This window comes from Apodemus sylvaticus, chromosome 11, assembly GCF_947179515.1.
Source record: "Apodemus sylvaticus chromosome 11, mApoSyl1.1, whole genome shotgun sequence".
NCBI classification, from domain to species: Eukaryota; Metazoa; Chordata; class Mammalia; order Rodentia; family Muridae; genus Apodemus; species Apodemus sylvaticus.
The window spans coordinates 39,178,248-39,198,681 of record NC_067482.1 but is presented as its reverse complement, the minus strand read 5'-3'; the positions used below and the strand labels follow the sequence as shown (position 1 = coordinate 39,198,681).

At 36.8% G+C, this 20,434-nt stretch overlaps 1 protein-coding gene across 1 annotated transcript in view; it reads right to left on the bottom strand.

Moving 5' to 3' along the window:
- Positions 1–20,434, bottom strand: part of Gabra2 (gamma-aminobutyric acid type A receptor subunit alpha2) — a 130,858-nt gene that overhangs the window by 66,953 nt on the left and 43,471 nt on the right. The window contains exon 3 of the mRNA XM_052198675.1: positions 4,763–4,830. Coding sequence (XP_052054635.1) covers positions 4,763–4,830 — 68 coding nt within the window. The remainder of the gene's footprint in view (positions 1–4,762; positions 4,831–20,434) is intronic.

Below are 20,434 nucleotides of genomic sequence, written 5' to 3'. Positions count from 1 at the left end.
TTCTTTTTAAAATTATTTTTGAAATGAAAATAGGATTGCATTATCTTCCCCTTCCCAATCCTTTCTCCAGCTAGCCGCTCTCAGACACTCGCTCTTCACCAGCTCCCACGAATCTCACGTACATTTTCAACAGCCTCTTTTCCCCCAGTTATCATTGTTACAATATACACACATACACATACACAAATATGTCTGTGTAGGTGTGAGTGTGGACACAGACAATAACAACAAAAATAACCCACGGCTATGTCTGTTTTGTTATTGTGGTATATATGGTTTCCAGGTGAACCAATTAGAATTGGCCAATCAGTAAAAGCATTAAAGGCTATTTCTTCTTCCAACAGTCAGTAGTTCTTTGCCTGTGGTTCTCATCTTGAGGAGAGATTCCATTGAATTTCCCCCTTCAATGTGACTATTCTCATTAGTATTTCTATTGTGAGAGTCCACCTCCAGTAGATAAACGGTCTCAAATGGAGGGACTGGGTTACTAACCCATGGTCAAAACATCTGACCCATAATTGTTCCTGTACAAAAGAACTGCAGGGACAAAAATGGACAAGAGACTGGAGGAAAGGTGGCCCATCTCGTGGTGGGAGGGAGCACCAAGGCCTGATACTATTACTGATGCTATGTTATACTTATAGACGGGAGCCTATCATGACATCCTCTGAAAGGCCCTACCAGTACCTGACTGAGACAGACACAGATACTTACACTCAACCATTGGACTGAAGTTGGGGACCCCTATGGCTGAATTAGGTTTGAAGCTGAAGGGGAAAGGAACCTCATAGGAAAACCAGCAGTCTCAACTAACCTGGACCCATGTGAGCTCCCAAAGACTGAGCCACCAACCAGACAGCATACACGGGCTGGTCCGAGCCCTCTGGCACAGATATAGCAAATGACTCCCTGGTCGGGCCTCAGTGGGAGAAGATGTGCCTAATCCTGGAGACACCTGAGACCCCAAGGAAGGGGTATGCCTGGCGAGGGGAGGGGAGCACCCTCTGGGAAGAAAGCAGGAAGCAGAATAGGATGAGAAATTGTGAGAGACCACCAGAAGAGGGGGCAACAGCTGTAATGTAAATAAATAAAATAATTTTTCAAAAAGAAAAACAAGAACAAATAAAATAAATGAAAATGAAAATGTGTATGTTTGCACATGCACACATACACATGCACACACACACATACATACAAACGCACACATATCGAAAATATGTTTGCTTCCCAATAAACAAAGAGATCTAAAACAATCAAAAGCTGACTATATTTAAATAGTATAGTATAGTATAATATGTCCACTCAAATCAATCCAATTTAAATATACTTGGAAATGTGAGCACATTCTAATATGTATTGTAATATGTATTGTAAATTGCAAGGTTTTCCACAAATAAGAGTATGTCTTGAGCATACAAAATATTTTTCAATAAAAGTTCCCTGATGAGACCAAAGTAGTTTAAGCCAAATTTCAATTTACTTAAAATTTGTTCATTTCTTCATGGCTATCTACTTAATAGTAAATTTCTGACTGTCTAAATTATTTTGAATGGTGAAATGCATTGAAATACAAAGTTAATAAAATTTATCACTACTAGAAAAAAACCACTTGCATAGAGTTTGCCATAAATAATATAAGAGTGTTGTGCATTCTTCCTCACTTTTCTCCCTCCCCCTGTCTTCCCTCACACTCCTCCCCAGTTTACTTGAGAAACATACCTCAACCTTGGAAGTATTGCTATTACAGGTGTATCCTTTGGCCCTGAGTATTTTGCTCTAAATCTCAAAATGGGAAACAGAAGAGGCTATTAGAAATTGATTATAAATAAATATTCTCTCCATTCATGAGATTTTTTAGGTGAAAATATTCCCTTTACAAATCAAAACTCTTGCTATAATACCTTACTTCTTACATTCATAACGTGATAAATGAAAGAATTAGAGAATTACTGTACCTAATCTTTTGGTGGCATTTCTCTACTTTAGCTAGTAGGTAGACAACAATATGACCATTAAAGGTACATAATGTGTATATTATACCTCAAGTTTTTAAAATAATAATGCTTCATTAAATTTTGCAGCTCCCTGTTTTCTTTACATAGGATTTAGTTATTTGTAGACACATCTACAATCTGTGAGTATTTACTAAAACTAGTCTCACTAAAACTAGAAAAGTGTTTCATGCAAACCAATTTTCAACCAGCCCATGAGACTTGAACTGTGTGTAACTACTAGAAACATCTTTGACATCAATTCAGGGTCCTATCTACTTACATTGACCTATGGTGCAAGACAGCTTAATATTTCAGGTTGCCCACTGAATGTAGCACAGTAGTTGAATGACTCCCTAGTCCTGATGTTAATCCTTTATGATGGAGGAAAACAAAACCAAACAGTGAAAATAAAAACTGGTAATTTGCAGAGGAATAGATTAGGTTGAACAGCATGTTTTCCTGTTGCTTCATATGTGTTTCTCTGTCTCAGGGCCATTAAACTATAATTTTGGAAGAATTTTAAAGATCTCACAGTTTTTGCATCAACACCCTCCCCCACAGTGAAGCTACTTTCTTCTATGAGCATCCAGGTCATAGAAGAAATTAGCTGAGAAAGATTCAGATGGAAGGAGAAACAAGGCATCTCATTGTGTGGTACTTCTGCTCACTCTCAGAAGCAGAGAGATCCCAATTAAATGAATAACAATGTTCATGAGTACCAGGAAAGACCACATTTGTTTTCTTTTGGTTGTATCTCTAGGTGGAAAATACTCAAACTTGTCCATTTCTTTACTGAATTCTTCAAGTGAGAGAAGTAATTGGGAGGACACAAGAGAGTGGGGAGGACGGGGTACAAGATCAACAAAGTCAGCTCCTTGTATGATTCTCATTCTTTGTGACTTCCAGTGTTATAGTCAGGAGTAGAGGATGCCTAAGGGCTGAAGGAGATTGTGAGCCTCTAGGTTGATGAAGAGGTAGTGTGGGATAGAGAAGTGGACACTCAGGAAAATGAAGCAATGTGAGTATCAGTTAGAAGATGTAAGTACCAGTAAGAAATATTATTTCAAGAAAAATTTTGCTCTTGTTCTTGCTTCCCTTACTTATCCCTTGCCCTCTTGTGCTCTTCCCTTCCCTTCCCCCTCTCTCCTGGTGCTCATGGCCATGCCTAACCTCTCCTTTCCTCTTCTCTCTTCTCCTCTCCTCTCCTCTCCTCTCCTCTCCTCTCCTCTCCTCTCCTCTCCTCTCCTTTCGTCTCTTCTCCCCCCCCTCTCCCTCCCTTTCTCTGCCTCTTAATGTCCCTCCCCATACCCTGAATAAATTCTGTTCCATACTAGAAAGAAAAAATCCTATTACTCTTTTACATATAATTAAGAATTTTTCTCATTCCAACAATTTCCCTCTCTTATACATCTCATTTTTAAAATATAAACATCAATTCAACTAAACACAGTGTACTGGCTGGTTTTGTATGCCAACTTGAAACAGGCTGGAGTTATCACAGAGAAAAGAGCTTCAGTTGAGGAAATGCCTCCATGAGATCCATCTGTAAGGCATTTTCTCAATCAGTGATCAATGTGGGAAGGGCCCATTGAGGGTAGTGCCATCCCTGGGCTGGTAGTCTTGGGTTCTAAAGGAAATCAATTATCTTCCATGGCCTCTGCATCAGTTCCTGCTTTGTGACATGCTTGAGTTCCAGTCCTGACTTACTTTGGTGATGAATAGCAGTGCAGAAGTGTAAGATGAATAAACCCTTTCCTCCCCAACTTTCTTCTTGGTCATGATGTTTTGTGAAGGAATAGAAACCCTGATTAAGACATTCAGTAATTTGAACACTCTAGTTCTTGTTCTCTCTCTCTCTCTCTCTCTCTCTCTCTCTCTCTCTCTCTCTCTCTCTCTCTCTCTCTTTCTGTCTCTCTGTCTCTCTGTCTCTCTCTCTCTCTGTCTGTCTCTCTCTCTCTTTCTTTCTCTCTCTCTTTCTCTCACCCTCCCTACCCCCTCCCTTCATCCTCCTTCCTTTCGCCTTTCTTCCGTTTTTTGTTTTTGTTAGTTTGCTTGGTTTTGGTTTTTCAAGACAGGATTTCAATATTGGGTTTCCATAGCTATCCTGAAACTTGCTCAGGCTATGCTTGAGGTTACATCTGAGTGCTGGGATGGTGTACCATCACCTGCTTGGTTTCAACACTCTAGTTTTCCTTGGGTTGATTTGCATATGTGTCTTATCTGTACATGTTTTATAACAATGCAACCACTCTTTTTAGTGACTGTGAGGATATTTTCATGTGGTACTCACCAACCTTGGTGGAAAGCAACTCCCCATAAAACTCCTCAGTCATATGGAAGTAAAGCAAATGCCTTAACTCTAAAAAGTCATCACTAATAATGTAACTGTTCTTCCTCACTTTAAGTCTATGGTACTTTACAGTTAAGTAGGTAAGTCTGGGTAGAAAAATATGTATATGTTTGCATATATATATATATATATATATATATATATATATATATATATATATGTAATGTGTAATGTATAATGTAATATATATGAGACATAGAGAGAGAATGAAAAGGAGAAAAGAGAAAGTGTTTATTTAAACATTCTGGAGCTATGTTCCACAGAACCAGAACACATCCTCAACTTTCTGCTGGTGTGGCTAGAAATGTCTTATATATAGAAGTCTACGACAATAAAAATATGAACTTAATATAAATTACCACTATTTCCCAATAGGTTAAGAAACATATTTAATATTTAAAAAATAAAGTAAACTTACCATATCTGTATCTGAGACAGGGCCAAAACTGGTCACGTAAATGTTAGTGAAGACTTCAGTTATACTGTCTAACAGGAAGAAAAGAAAGTGGAAATGATTTTACACAATGAAATCTGTATAGAAAAGGAATTGAGTATATGGTATAATACAGAGGTGAGTGATAACGCAGTATCAAAATACACTTTCCAAGCAATCTTCACAAATAACAGAACTTATGCCTGGAAGTACTTTGATGTTTCTCTTTAGAAAGATGCTTGATCAGAATTCCTTCTTAATTATTGCTTTGCTAATTATGAATACTGCTTAAAAACTGTCTTAAGTAAATCAGTAAAACAAATTTTTAACATTAATACTGACAATAGAGCTAAGTTATAATTTGATATTATAAATCTTATGGATAAATTAATATTTCAGATATAATTTTGGGATATCTGAGATTAATAATTTGTACACCAGATGAAGTGTTTAGCCTAAAAATCAATACCTTTCCAAAGAATAAAATAAAAACAAATTGTCCATCATTATAAATAAATGTGACTCATCATATATAAAACCATATTACTTATTAACTTATAAAGAGAAAATAACTTAATCAATCCATATTAAAATATTTTTAAAAGTTTATAACTATGTCTATAAATGTCTTTATAACTTCATGAAAATATGGAAGTGAATTGGATTCTAAAAATACATAAAATATTACCTATAAGAGAATTAACATTTATCAATTAACCAGAGAAATTCAAACAAAAATTTATAAAAATAAAGACATATAGCCAGGTGGTGGTGGCGCACGCCTGTAATCCTGGCACTCTGGGAGGCAGAGGCAGACAGATTTCTGAGTTCGAAGCCAGTCTGGTCTACACAGTGAGTTCCAGGACAGCCAGGGCTATACAGAGAAACCCTGTCTCAAAAAAACAAATCCAACTCCCCCCCCAAAAAGACATCATTTGTAAAGTTTGTATTTCCACACAAATAATGTAATGATGTGCAGATATTTGCATCCAGCCAATGGGCAGAAGCTGTTGACTCCCATGGTTGAATTAGGGAAAAGCTGGAAGAAGCTGAGGAGCAGGGCAACCCTATACGAGGACCAGCAGTCTCAATTAACCTGAACCCAAAATCTTTCAAACACTGGACCACCAACCAGGCAGCATACACAGGCTGATATAAGGCCCCCAACACATATATATAGCAGAGGACTTCGGGGTCTAGCTTCAGTCAGAGAAGATATACCTAATCCTCAAGACCCCAGGAAGTTTAGAAATCTGGTGGAGTGGGGGTTGGGGGTGAAGACATCCTTGTGGAGACAAGTTGTCAGGGAGGAGGTATGAGATGTGGAACAGTTGAAGGGTCAACAGGGAGAGGAATAAAATCTGGAGAATTACTAAATACATACATACATACATACATACATACATACATACATACATAAGAGTAACAACTTTGAAAGAAGAGGCATTTTTTTAGTAAAAGAGTTTTTAATACACAGTTTTAGAAGCAATTAAAATTTTTAGTATACTAGATACTCTTCAAAGGAATTAATATAAGACAACTTTCATGTCAAAGCTATAAAGTAGATTCTCTATCACATCCCTGCCGTATATACAATGATTCACAGTAAACAATGAAACATTATCAAAGACCCATACCAAGTATAGACAGTCCAGTTTTAAAACCCCAGTACTCTGATTTCTGAGTCTTCCGGCTAAAGCCAGGCACTGTACCACAATGGACAATAGAAAAGGGTAAATGAAGATTTGTTTTATCTATTTCCACTTGCTGTATGAAAACATGGTGAAAGTATATTCATAAACATATTTAGTCCCCATTATTCTGTCTACAATTTCATTGCATAAACTACATTTGTTAACTCTATGGTATTGTACCTCAGCACATGAATTAATGAATACTATTGTTTTCCTGATGACACCTGTCAGAAACACATGGCTAAGTTCAAGTTTCTGGGAATCCAACCTGTGCAGAAATACACGATCCCATACTTAGGAATGCTCTGTTCTTGATATTTTCTTCCTGCTCTATTAAAATCTGGTACTATCTTTAACAAAGGTCAAGCATTTCCACTTCAAAGGAACTTTCTCAAAATATGTTACAATCCATGTACTATCTCCTATGTGTTATTAAGAAGTAAGTCTAAAATTAAACTCAAGATTTGCCTTTTATAAGACATCAATCATGCCACTGCATTTATTCAATGTATGAATGACATAAACTTCAGATATCATAAATATCTAATTAAAATGCTCCAGGGAAGAGGAATTATAGTATTAAGGATCTTTTGCTCTAACCAGAAAAACATTGTTCCTCATAGTGTGAGTAGCAAAGTTGGAAACAAGAGAAAATAAAAATGTACAATGCTAAAGATGTGAATATAATCTTTCTTGTGTTCATGACAAGCAGTGGGTAAAGGGGACAGTCAGCATCTGGTAGCTGTCAGGATCTGCTGGCTAGGAGCAGGAAGGTGAAGATTAAAATAAGCCCCAGAGCCCTAAGTATATAAGTTTCTTGAAAGAAGAGAAAAGTGACTTTATGCTTTATGATTTTATGGACCTTACTGTATAATATATGCACTGGAAGGCACAGTATAGGCACAATCGTCTCTAACTATGAACATTCAGGAAATAGAAATACAGTAATGGAGTCTCGGTGTTGAATGTCAAATTGTTATGTGAGGCTAGAAAATGTGGCTTTGGAGGAGAGGTCTGAGTATTTAGGTATAGATGGATGTATCAAGGAATAAACTAGCAATGTGGATTAACAATGTGCTTTGATGACAATAACAAATGTGATACATCTAACAACATTCTATGGTTCTATGTCCAGATTTCAGTGTGTGATTATGATTTGATCATCTGTAAGATGGGGGGGGGGTAAAAAGAACAGAACAAAAAAGAGATACAATTACACAGATAAAACATATATGAATCATGTGACAATGATTTGTCAAAGGCGGTCTCTAAACTATCTCGTTTTTATGTTTGTGTCTATGGATTAGAGCAGGGTAAAACTGAGTTGTTGATATATGTTATAGTGTATTGATTCATTAGACTGTGGATTTCACAAAGTAAACAAAGATACTTGCTGTCTGGTAGAAACCTCGATCTCTGTGTTTTAGGAACCATGAGTCATCCTCCCAAGACCTGGGTGATCATAGTGAACAGCCTAGAAGAGATCCTGAGTCAGCCTGCCTACTGGAGAGGATCCTTCCTCCCCCAAGCTTGACTAACTGCTTCTCAACCTTGAGGTCTCTGTTTAACTGTTTCTCCTCTCCAGCCATGGGTGGTTGGTGAGGTTTATAGAGCCAATCATAAATTTCCCTCCTAGTGAGAACAACTTAAGTCCAATTAGACAGTGTTGGTTACAAGAAGATAAAGGTAACACTACAGTAGTGTTGGGGTAATCTCTCTGGGTCACTGGTCTGTTTGAAGGCTCTAGAGCTGGATAGGAATTTTGATTGCTTTCTCTTTTGGCAGCTTGCAATGCACATTTGGATACTGTGAAAGTGAGCTGGTCTTTTGGGAGGAGGATTTCAGCACAATTCTGGCTTGATTTCACGAAGTTCTGTATCAACACTGTGAGCTGTTTTCCAATGTAGTCTTATCATCATGTTCAGGGACATAACCAAGTACAATAGAACAATGTTATTTCTCTATAGTATTTTGGGAGTCCCTGGGGCTCAACAAACACACAGGAAGGTTACACACACACACACACACACACACACACACACACACACACACACACTTAAATTCCTTTTTAAAAATAAAGATTTCTCTGCTTATTTTCTCAGATACTCTTAAGTATCCATTACCTCTCCTTTCTCCTTCTCCATCTGTATTTTTTCCCTCTTGCGCCCCCCAGGAAAAGACCCCAGTTTTTCTCAGTACCTTTTTCATAACACATGTACTTCTTCTCCCTTCCCAGCATGCTCTCTTTCTATTTGATACTTCCTATAGTTACCTCATGTAATATACTTAAATGTAAAGATTTTGAACTAGGATCCATAAAAAAGAGGGAACATATGGCAATTGTTTTTCTTAGTCTGGTTTATTTCACTCAGAGTCCTTACACCTAAGGCTCAGAGAAAAGAAATCACAAAAGAGAGCATAGCAAATATTAAAATAATCAGAGACCCAGGATGCTACTGGGAGGATAGTGTCTTTTAAATATGGGCAGGAAGCTGAACCCAAGAAACTTCAACAATATGGTAGTGTAAATAACAGAGGTGACCAATGGCTACTGATTAATTGGTGAAACATCAGTTGTCTCCAGGGACCAGCCCCTTGTTTGGTTAGCCAGTCACAGGTGGGATTTTTAAATATATGGGTGGGTGGGAAGTTAGAGAGAATCTGGGACAGGTTGGAGGGTGAGAAACCATATAACATATGAAAATAATCTATTTTCAATTTAAATTTTCAAAAATAATTAAATAAAGATTGACACTGGGAGTAAAATGTATACAAAGCAAAATGTCCATGAAGAATGTGCATCATAGAGGAGGAAAAAATATTGAAAGTTGTAGTACCAAAACAAGGTCACAGTTCGCAATGACAAGAGAAGCATTTGAGAAGAGATATACAATAGAGTTTCACTCTTTGTTGCTGTTCATTGTGGTAATCAACCTTTAAGACAGCAAAACGCAGGAAATATATTTCAGGTGGCGCATCCCATATGTAAAAGTCAAGTACAATAAACAATTAGGTCGGGTTCATGAATAAAATCTACTGCACATGCATATGAGTACAATATCACACGGGAATAAAAAGCAGAAGTTTGTGTAAAAATAAGAGCCGAACAACTATAATTAAGAGGACAAGGTCACTGTATTTATGGCATCATAGGACTGGTGGGAGGAATGTGAATTGTAGAATAGTTTCTAATTAGAAAGGCTATCTTCCCTATATAAATCTGGCTATGCTGGGTCAGAAGAGTCTTCGTACATTCTAATCACTGCAAAAGATGTTCAGACAAAGGAAAGAAATGAGTTTGCAAAGAAGAAATGTCAAAACAAACAGAAAGCCGATTTGTCTTTATATATATATATATATATATATATATATATATACATATATATATACATATATATATATATGTAATGTTAGTGAAATTGACTTTATGATCTGACAGCTAGAGGCAGGTTTTTGAGACTGAAAACGAACGATTTCTCTAGAACTGTCCCAGCATAAAAGCAGGCCTGGAAAGTAAATGGATGCTAAGACATGTGGAGAGAAACTAGAGAGCACTTCTTTTAAAAGCTTGTTTAAGGGAATTCCGATGAACTCAGTGGGGGTTAGTCTGTATTGCATAATACAGTATACAATACCACTCATAAAAAAGAAAAGACACTTCTAACACTTAGCAAGAGCAAAATCATGTTTTCCATAAAAGATTAATAATATTCAGGTGATTGTTTTCTGTAATACCTCCTTTCACACTGTCTCCCAGCACATAGTGATAAATTCTAAAATTACTTTCTCAAATAGATGGGATAGATTCGGGATTAAAATGATAAAATGTAATAGCATAAAACAGTCTGAGAGCTTTTGCATACGGCAAATGAACTTACAGTAAGCAACGCTTTAAGTCGGACCAAACAAGGTACTCAGTTACACTGTAGATTCTTGGTCCCTCACTTCACTGTAAAGGAATCTAGGGAACACGGTTCAGCCCTGCCTATATGTAATTGAACTCCCAAAAAATCATATATACCATTTTCCAAAATGCATATTACAGTATTTACATTTCTAATCTGTTACTATATTAGCCCAATTTCAATAAATATTAAACAGTAGTGAACATGGAAGAATCTTGTTCAGCATATTTTCCAATTTTGTATTAACAGAAATTCTTTCAGAATGCACACGTACAGCAGTGTGTTAACCCCAATTGATGGCTACAAACCAATTTATCTATACTCCCTTGCTATGCATCTATGATTGTGGATTTTGTAGAAAGTGTTGTTTTCAGTCACTACAGAAATATCCTTGGGTGGATTATGAGGCTATTGCTAATCTCTCCCATTCTTGTGTCTGACCCTCCAGCCTTACATTTTAAAGGGGTTGAGGATCTAGATGACTAATGTGAAGTAGGAAGACTGGAAGGATTTTCTTACTCAAACATAGTGTCATTCAGATGTACTGATAATGTAGGTAAAGGGGAATAAAGATGCAGTCCAGGGCATGCATGTTATGAACAATAATTCTCTCACAGAAATCTATAAACACCTATCATGGGTTCTCTGTTACTACTTCACAGCAATTACCATAAAGGTTTGAGGATACTGTTCTCATTCCTCTGTAGTTATAGTCTACTCTTTGACTTTTAGTAAAACATTTATGGAGTTGTGACTTAAGTAATATAAAATTTGCCCTTTAATATTGCATGACTCGGTGTTTTTCAGTGTAGTAGCAAGTCATACTTCTCCATTCACTGAGGCTCTGAAAAAATTATTACTCATTCATTGATTGCTTTTGAATCTATATATATCTTTTCCTGTGGCCTAAATGACATCAGTCAGGCAGAATCTCTTAAACTCCTAGTTGTTCTTTTAGGGCATTTATAACATGAAATAAATGTAATAAATTACTTTTTGAGTCAAGGTCTGATACTGTATCCCAAGCTTTTCTGGAACTCAATATTAGCTGAAGTTGCCTCTTAACTCACAATGATCCTCTTGCCTTGGCTTCTTGAATACTTGGGTCACAGGTGTGAACACAACTAAGGTAATAAATGCATTTTGTTGGTTATATGGTCATTTTATTTATATGCAAATATTCTAAAACTCCCATTTTATTTTATTGCTTGAGATTTTGCCATTATATATGCAGAAAATATATTCATGTGTATGTATATGTGTGTATGTATGTCTTTGTGTATGTGTGTGTATATGTGTGTGTGTGCATGTGTGTGCTTGTGTGGGCATGAGTGTATTGTGTGCACATGTGTTTGTGTGAGGTATATGTGTGTACATGTGTGTGTGTACATGTGTCGGGGTTGTACGCATGGCACATGCATGGGTGCTTGATGTGACTTCCTCACTTTCTCAAAATAGTTTGGTTTTGACTTCTAATTTTAATCTATTATGGTTAAAAAGCACACAACTTGTGATTTTATGTTTTTTAATTTGTTGCATGTGATTGTTGGTCTAAATTTAATGTATTTGACAATGATCCATGTGATGAGCAAATGATTGTGTATTGTTTTCTTGGACATTGTTATGTTAAAGACCCTAATGCTTCAGACTTACTGAAATGGCCACGTCTTCTCTAGTTCAGTCTCAGAGGAATGTCAAAACCACCTCAGTAAGGATGAGTAAACATGCTTACAATCTTTGATATTTACTAAAACCAATGAATGCATCATTATAGGTGGCTTCCTTTCACTCAGATGATGGCAAACTGAGTCAGCTCCCCTATAGAGACTTTCCATGGAGATCTAGACAGCTCTTTCCATTCTATGTAATAAACCTGAAGAGTTTCCAGACATCTCTATCAGACTGCAAGGCCCACCAGATTCCAACTTCTCTGGCATTTCTTCATTCCTGCCTTCTACTCCACAAAGAGGCTGAAAACATCCAATGGAAAAAAGATAGCCTTTTCAACAAATGGTTCTTGTTCAACTGGAGGTCAGCATGCAGAAGAATGTGAATTGATCCATCCTTGTCTCCTTGTACTAAGCTCAAATCCAAATGGATCAAGGACCTCCACATAAAGCCAGACACTCTGAAGCTAATAGAAAAGAAACTGGGGAAGACCCTTGAGGACATCGGTACAGGGAAAAAGTTTCTGAACAGAACAACAATAGCGTATGCTCTAAGATCAAGAATTGACAAATGGGACCTCATAAGGTTACAAAGTTTCTGTAAGGCAAAGGACACCATCAAGAGGACAAATCGGCAACCAACAAATTGGGAAAAGATCTTCACCAATCCTACATCAGATAGAGGGCTAATATCCAATATATATAAAGAACTCAAGAAGTTAGACTCCAGAAAACCGAACAACCCTATTAAAAATGGGGTACAGAGTTAAACAAAGAATTCTCACCTGAAGAACTTCGGATGGCAGAGAAGCATCTTAAAAAATGCTCAACTTCATTAGTCATTAGGGAAATGCAAATCAAAACAACCCTGAGATTTCATCTTACACCAGTCAGAATGGCTAAGATTAAAAATTCAGGAGACAGCAGGTGTTGGAGAGGGTGTGGAGAAAGAGGAACACTCCTCCACTGCTGGTGGGGTTGCAAATTGGTACAACCACTCTGGAAAGCAGTCTGGCGGTTCCTCCGAAAACTGGGCACCTCACTTCCAGAAGATCCTGCTATACCACTCCTGGGCATATACCCAGAGGATTCCCTACCATGTAATAAGGATACATGCTCTACTATGTTCATAGCAGCCCTATTTATAATTGCCAGATGCTGGAAAGAACCCAGGTATCCCTCAACAGAAGAGTGGATGCAAAAAATGTGGTATATCTACACAATGGAGTACTATTCAGCCATTAGAAACAATGAATTCATGAAATTCTTAGGCAAATGGATGGAGCTAGAGAACATCATACTAAGTGAGGTAACCCAGACTCAAAAGGTGAATCATTGTATGCACTCACTAATACGTGGATATTAACCTAGAAAACTGGAATACCCAAAATATAATCCACACATCAAATGAGGTACAGGAAGAAAGGAGGAGTGGCCCCTGGCTCTGGAAAGACTCAGTGAAGCAGTATTCAGCAAAACCAGAATGGGGAAGTGGGAAGGGGTGGGTGGGAGGACAGGGGAAGAGAAGGGGGCTTAAGGGACTTTTGGGGAGTGGGGGGCTAGAAAAGGGGAAATCATTTGAAATGTAAATAAATTATATCGAATAAAAAAAATTTAAAAAAAAATGGGGTACAGACCTAAACAAAGAATTTTCACCTGAAGAAATTCGGAGGGCTGAGAAGCACCTTAAGAAATGCTCAACATCATTAGCCATTAGGAAAATGCAAATCAAAACAACCCTGAGATTTCTCCTCACACCAGTCAGAATGGCTAAGGTTAAATACTCAGGAGACAGCAGGTGTTGTTGAGGATGTGGAGAAAGAGGAACACTCCTTCACTGCTGGTGGGATTGTAAGATGGTACAACCACTCTTGAAATCAGTCTGGCGCTTCCTAAGAAAACTGGGCATGACACTTCCAGAGGGCCCTGCTATACCTCTCCTGGGTATATACACAGAGGATTCCCCAGCATGCAATAAGAACACATGTTCCACTATGTTCATAGCAGCCTTATTTATAATAGCTAGAAGCTGGAAAGAACCCAGATATCCCTCAATGGAGGAATGGATACAGAAAATGTGGTATATATACACAATGGAGTACTATTTAGCAATTAAAAACAATGAATTCATGATTTTTTTAGGCAAATGGATGGAAGTGGAAAATATCATCCTAAGGGAGGTAACACAATCACAAAAGAATACACATGGAATGCAATCATTGATAAGTAGATATTAATTAGCCCTGAAACTCTGAATACTGAAGATACAATTAGCATATCAAATGATTCCCATGAAGAAGGAAGAAGAGGGCCCTAATCCTGGAAAGGCTTGATCCAGCATTGTAGGGGAGTACCAGGACAGAGAAAAGGGAGGGGGAAAGATAGGAGAATGGATGGAGAGAAGAGGACTTATAGGACATATGGGGAGGGGGGAACTGGGAAAGAGGAAAGCTTTTGGATTGTAAACAAAGAATATAGAAAATAAAAATATATATTAAAAAATAATAATAAAAAGATGGGCTAAAGGCAGCCTAATATAGTTTGTACCTTAATTTGCAGCACTGTTGCCTCTACACATCATTCTTCTCATATGTTCATTGGCTTGTAGAATGTTTTGAGAGGTGATTGTTCTTTCCAGAAAGTTTTGTTCACAGCATGTTTGGGATACAGTACTCTCTACTGCTTTTTATTTCACTTTCTCTCTAGATTTTCTCTCTTGATCCAATTTCTTGGCTTTTTTCTTTTTTTCTGATTTCTTTAAACTTTGAGATTTTGTCCCTTTTCTTTGTTAGGCCTTTTCTGATTTAAACAATCCACTTCCCAACTACATTTTAGTATAAAATAATGGTATAAAAAATGGGACCTAACCTCACTGGACACTGTTAACTGGTCTGAAAGGTTTATTGTCTGTACTGTTCTAAGCCTTAAGTTACACAGGAACCCTGGGAAGTACAAGATAAAAAAAATTACTTTTTAAGTTTCTGTCTTAAGCAGTAAATGTAATATGTCTTACTCCACACTACCATTTGCTAATTTTACTACCTTTTTGTTTGATGTCTTTATAAGACCATTTCTGCAAAGATTATATTATTTTTGTTTTGTATTTACTGAAATGTTAAGTCTCTTTGTCCAAAGTCAGTTTTTGAGAGGCTGTGTAGGAGATTCCACAATGTCTTCAACTCTACTGGATGATCTATACCTCTGCCTTAATCTTCACGTCCTGTTTAAACAGAAATCAATATGACAGTGAATGAAAGATCAAAACCTTGCCAGGTTTTTTCAAAAGTATGTGAAGTAAATCTGCCTCATCCCATGGCAAAAATTCTGATCCACAATTGTTCCTGTCTAAAAGAACTGCAGGGATAAAAATGGAGAAGTGACTGGGGGAAAGGAGGTCCAATGCCAGACCCAAATTGAGACCCATCTCAAGGGGCGGTTCCAAAGCCTGACACTATTATTGATGCTGTGGTGTACTTACAGACAGGAGCCTTGGATGATTGCCCTATGTGAGGCCCAACAAGCAGTTGACTGAGATGGAGGCACCCAACCAATGGTCTAAAGTCAGGGACACCTGTGTTTCAATCAGGGAAAGCTGGAATAGGTTGAAGAAGAGGGTGACTCCATAGGAAGACTTCATAATCCTACAATGGTAAAATATCTAAGAGATAGTACCATGGATTGGCCCACAAAATGTATTCCCTTATAGAACCCTAAACACAATCAACATCAGAAAAAACTGGACACATTACCACACAGTTAAAAACTACCTAGAAAAGCCAAGGACCAAATGATCTGAAGTCTAAGAAATTTTCAGATAATTAATTCCAAGTTGTCTTAATTTGTTCCACTGGCAGGGGGTGGGGGGAGAGAACACATCAACAAAGTCATGCTGTGAAGCCACTTTATATTATCTAGTGACCTAAACTAGGTAAAGACAAAGAAATGCAAAAGTAAAAGTAAGAAGATTTCAAGACATCAAGGGAGAAACGAATGAGTACTAGATAATAAAACAATCTTCTATGTCCAGAATTGAAAGAACTAATGTCATGGAAATGGCTAAACGACCAAGTTAATCTACAGATTTAACACAATATTCATCAAAATTCCCATGTCACAGTTCACAGATTGAGGAACACAATATGAGAATTCATATGGAACCACAAAAGAGCAGGAACTTCCAAACTTATTTGAAAGAGTTGGATGCCTCATGATGCTTGACCTCAAATTATGCTACAGATAAAGACGGCCTGGTGCTGGTATCAAAGAAGCAGAACAATCGAGCAGAATAGAGGACTGAGAAATAAACTGAGGTAGTTTGTGTTAAAGATACAAACACAGAACAAGATAAAACTATTTGCAAGATGTACAACAGAAAATATGTTTGTACCCAGAAATATTATGAAAGTCAGGCACATCAGAAAGAAAAAATAGTAGTTTTAAAATGAGAAGAAAATGGACTATAAATGTCTTCAATGAAGACATAGGAGAACTAACAATTATAATTATAGTCATCATCACTGATCATCAAAAATGCAAAACAATACCACAAGACACCCTCCCACAGCTGCTAAACAGATATTATAAAAAACATGTTATAATAAGCTTTGACAATGATAAAGAAAAGGGGAAACTATAATAGTCTATGGTAGAAGTATAAATTAATACAACAATTTGGAAAACATATGTAAATTTCCCAAGAAATAAAAATATATATGTATGTATGTATATAATCCATCACATCATACTCTAAAACATCTTTAGTTCATTTTTGTCAATCAATACATTCTTTTTAAATAGTTAAAATTTTTAGCCTACTAAAACATGGTACAGGCAGACAGAGGTAAACTCAGGCTTGAGAGCTTAGTCCCAGGTAATAATGAATGTCCTTGCTTTCTATGCAGTTTCTCTCTCTCATCTCCTGCTCACTCTCTCACTCGCTTGCTCTCCTGCTTGCTCTCTCCCTCTCTCCCTCTTCTTCTCTCTCATTGAGTGTGTGTTTGTGTGAGTCTATGTATAACAGTTGGAAGTCTATTCCATGCCCTAGAAATACCACATAGAGGAGAAGGAGTATTTTGCTCTCCCTGTGAAGTCTGTCTAAAATGAAGATTCAGCCTACTGGTGATGGAGTTATATTCATAGACCATCCCAAAGCAACACTGAAGGAAATCCAGGAGGAGAGCCAGAAGAGATCTGGTACATACTGTTTTACATTGGTGTAATAGGATCATTTAGTTCCATTTGGTCCAATTAACAAATATCTACCAAGGGCTTACTTAGTTCAACACAAAGACATCCCCTGCCTGTCTGTCAAGGCAGAGAATACTTCCACTAAGGCAAGGTGTGTGTGATATAACAGGCCATTTACAGCCCCCAAGGCAATATTTTATCAATGTTTTGTGGCTTCCTCAACCTAGGGTTTTACATGCACAGAAGTATGGTTATTTTGGGAACACAACATTTTATTATAGGTGATATTTTCCTGGAAAGAGATTCTACTGACTCTGCCACCCACCCAGTTGCCAAAAATGAGATCATGAGCATACACACTCTGCGTACAAACCTAATAGCCTAAAGATCTGTCAGAGTAACAGATATAACAGATCAAGTACAGCTGGATTGGATAGTAGCTTATTTATTAGTGCTGGTTGTGCTGTTCCCAAAGCATAGAAACTGGATTAACAAATGAGTAAGAAAATTCTAATATAAAATCTATGTTGACATGCAAGTTTTACCTGTATAAAATATTCATAATAATGAAAAAGAATTTGAATATCCAGCATTAATAAGGATTAAATTTATTTAAGTAAGATGATAAAATATTTTACAATTCAAAATGCACTGACGATCTCAAAGTTCTAAGATCCACAATTCTTGGGTGTCACTAATGTCATGGAAATGTATATTTATTATTTACACTAAGCAACATTTATACTGTTTTCATGACACCCCCATAATACTACCTATAACCTCATTTCTGTCTACTTTGAAAACTGTTTTTGTCAATGCCTGAGGAGATAGTTCAAGCAACAAAGTGCTTACCATATATGCATGAAGACCAGAGTTCTTTCCAGCACCTACATGAATATTGGATGCACCAGTATACAACTATAATACTAGTGCTTGGGACAGGGAGAGAGAAGGATCCTTGGGGCTTGGTAGACAGCAAATCTATCTGAAACAGCATGTTTATTACATACTCTCAAAACAATATGGAGACTGATTGAGGAAAACACCTATTGCTACACATCCTACTAGGTAGACTAGGCAAAGCCTTAGTGTTAAATGGTAAATCTCAGTATGCTGGGATGACCAGGCAATATAAACTATTTGCTGAGCTATAGGACAAGTAAATATGGTATCTTTAAAAAAAGACAGTCTTCACCTAATGAGTTACTCATAAGTTGCTTTTTGGTCACCACAAATATGCAAACATACGGTTAGGCATAAACCCACAGTGATTCACAACACATAAGTAAAGAAATAATTGTTGAATGATATAAAACAATGTTCCAAAAATATTCACTTTCTTTCTAAGCTTCTTGTCTGAGGTAGAGGATTCCTTTGGGTTTTATTCTTCTTGGTAGTATACGCTAATTAAGAATAACATGGAATCAATGAAATGTAGGAAAATCATTGTGATGACAAATTGCTCAACTTGTGAAACTGGGAAGAAGTCACCTTGGGAAAAAAAACCTTTAATGATGGGAGTCTAGCATTTAAATGCTCAGGACCATAGATTTTAACAGCATTTACTTTGTTTCAAGTAGAGCTGAGATTTCAAATTCAACAATCCAGTGATTTTTTTTATCTCTAGCTTGCCAAAGAGAAATGCATGCAGAGTCTTGTTGGCAATATTAAAACTGTTGCTATCTTTCCCTGAATCTCCTGGATCAGCCTCTAGAAGAAACTGTACTCATAACACAGTGCCACAGAGCTTATTGATATTCTCATTTGATGATACTATCACTTTCTCCTTAACAATAACTTCAGCTTAAAGAAACATAAAAGGAAAGAAGATAGCTACTGAAGTAATTAACTTCAACACATATTTCTAGATGCTGTTTCCTGGAGATATGTGTGTTGGCAAATATTATGAATACTCTATAGCTAATATGTAATTAGGAACTTTCAGAACCTTAAGTCACAATTCTGCATTCATCATATCTGCTGAATACCCAGTGTGAGATAACAAAAGAAATTTACCACCTCTTAAGCTTTTAGAATATGCTCTGCTGGGTTAAATTTATCTCCACCATCGCCTTGTGAATTGGATGTTATTATATTTATTTTATCTTTTATCCAAAGTTAACAGTTAAAATGGGCACAGCTACACTGAGGTGTAGAACTCTCATTTTATATTGAGGTCTCACAAGCAACACAGTTTTAAAAGGCCATTTGAAAACAACCAGTGTAGGTCTAGAGATACACGGCACTGGTATGCGCAAACTCCAACTTCTGTCTTCAGTATCATTTAATATCAGAAAGAAAAATAAAAGTGGAGAAGAAAGACTTTGCATTGATTTCATGACTACCTTTTTAACTAGTGTCATTAGAAAATTAAATGTATGTACTACAAAGCAATTGTAAGGCATGAACATACTGTAGTAGATACAGAATGATGTAGGCTCCTGCAGCTCAGTTACACAATTAATGTTCATTTAATGCCTCAAGTAAACTTCCATCCTGGCATCTCCATGCAACATAATATACATCTAGTGTCTGCTTTAGGCATTTGTTCTTAAGAACACCTTTGCAGCTTCCTTGTCTCATATGCTGGGCCACAGCTTTTCTTTTGTTAAATTTTATCTTATTTTAATTTATATGGTTATTTTTCCCCTATAGGATCTATGGGTTTATATCAGAACTTCCAGTTTAGTGGTTTAATGGGATCCACAAGTGAGCAAATGAAATGAGTGGGTCTCAGCATTTGCATCTGTTTAGAGATAAACACATGAATTATCTTTTATCATATTATTCCTGTTTTCTTTCTTTCTTAATTAATTAATTAAAATAAACAAACCTTTCCTTGGGCTCGTCTTCTCTTGGTTTGTTCTGTCATTTCTGCCATGTTAGTTTTTGTTTTACCTTGTTGTTTTATGTTCTCTTATAATTATCCCTTAGAAGTTTGTTTGTATACTAATTGCTGATGGAGAGCGGAGAATGGGGGGACATGTAGGGAGGAACCAGGTGGAGCAGAGGGAGGGAGATCTATAGTCAGGAAATAGGTGAGGAAAAATTCTAGTTTCAGAAAAAGGAAAACAAAAATAGTGAACATATTTTAAAAAGATAGAGATTTTAAATTTATAAAATATGTTTAAGTAAAAATTATATAAATAAATATGCATGTAAATATACCATTTTGCTCTTAAAATATAAAGCATATATATCTAT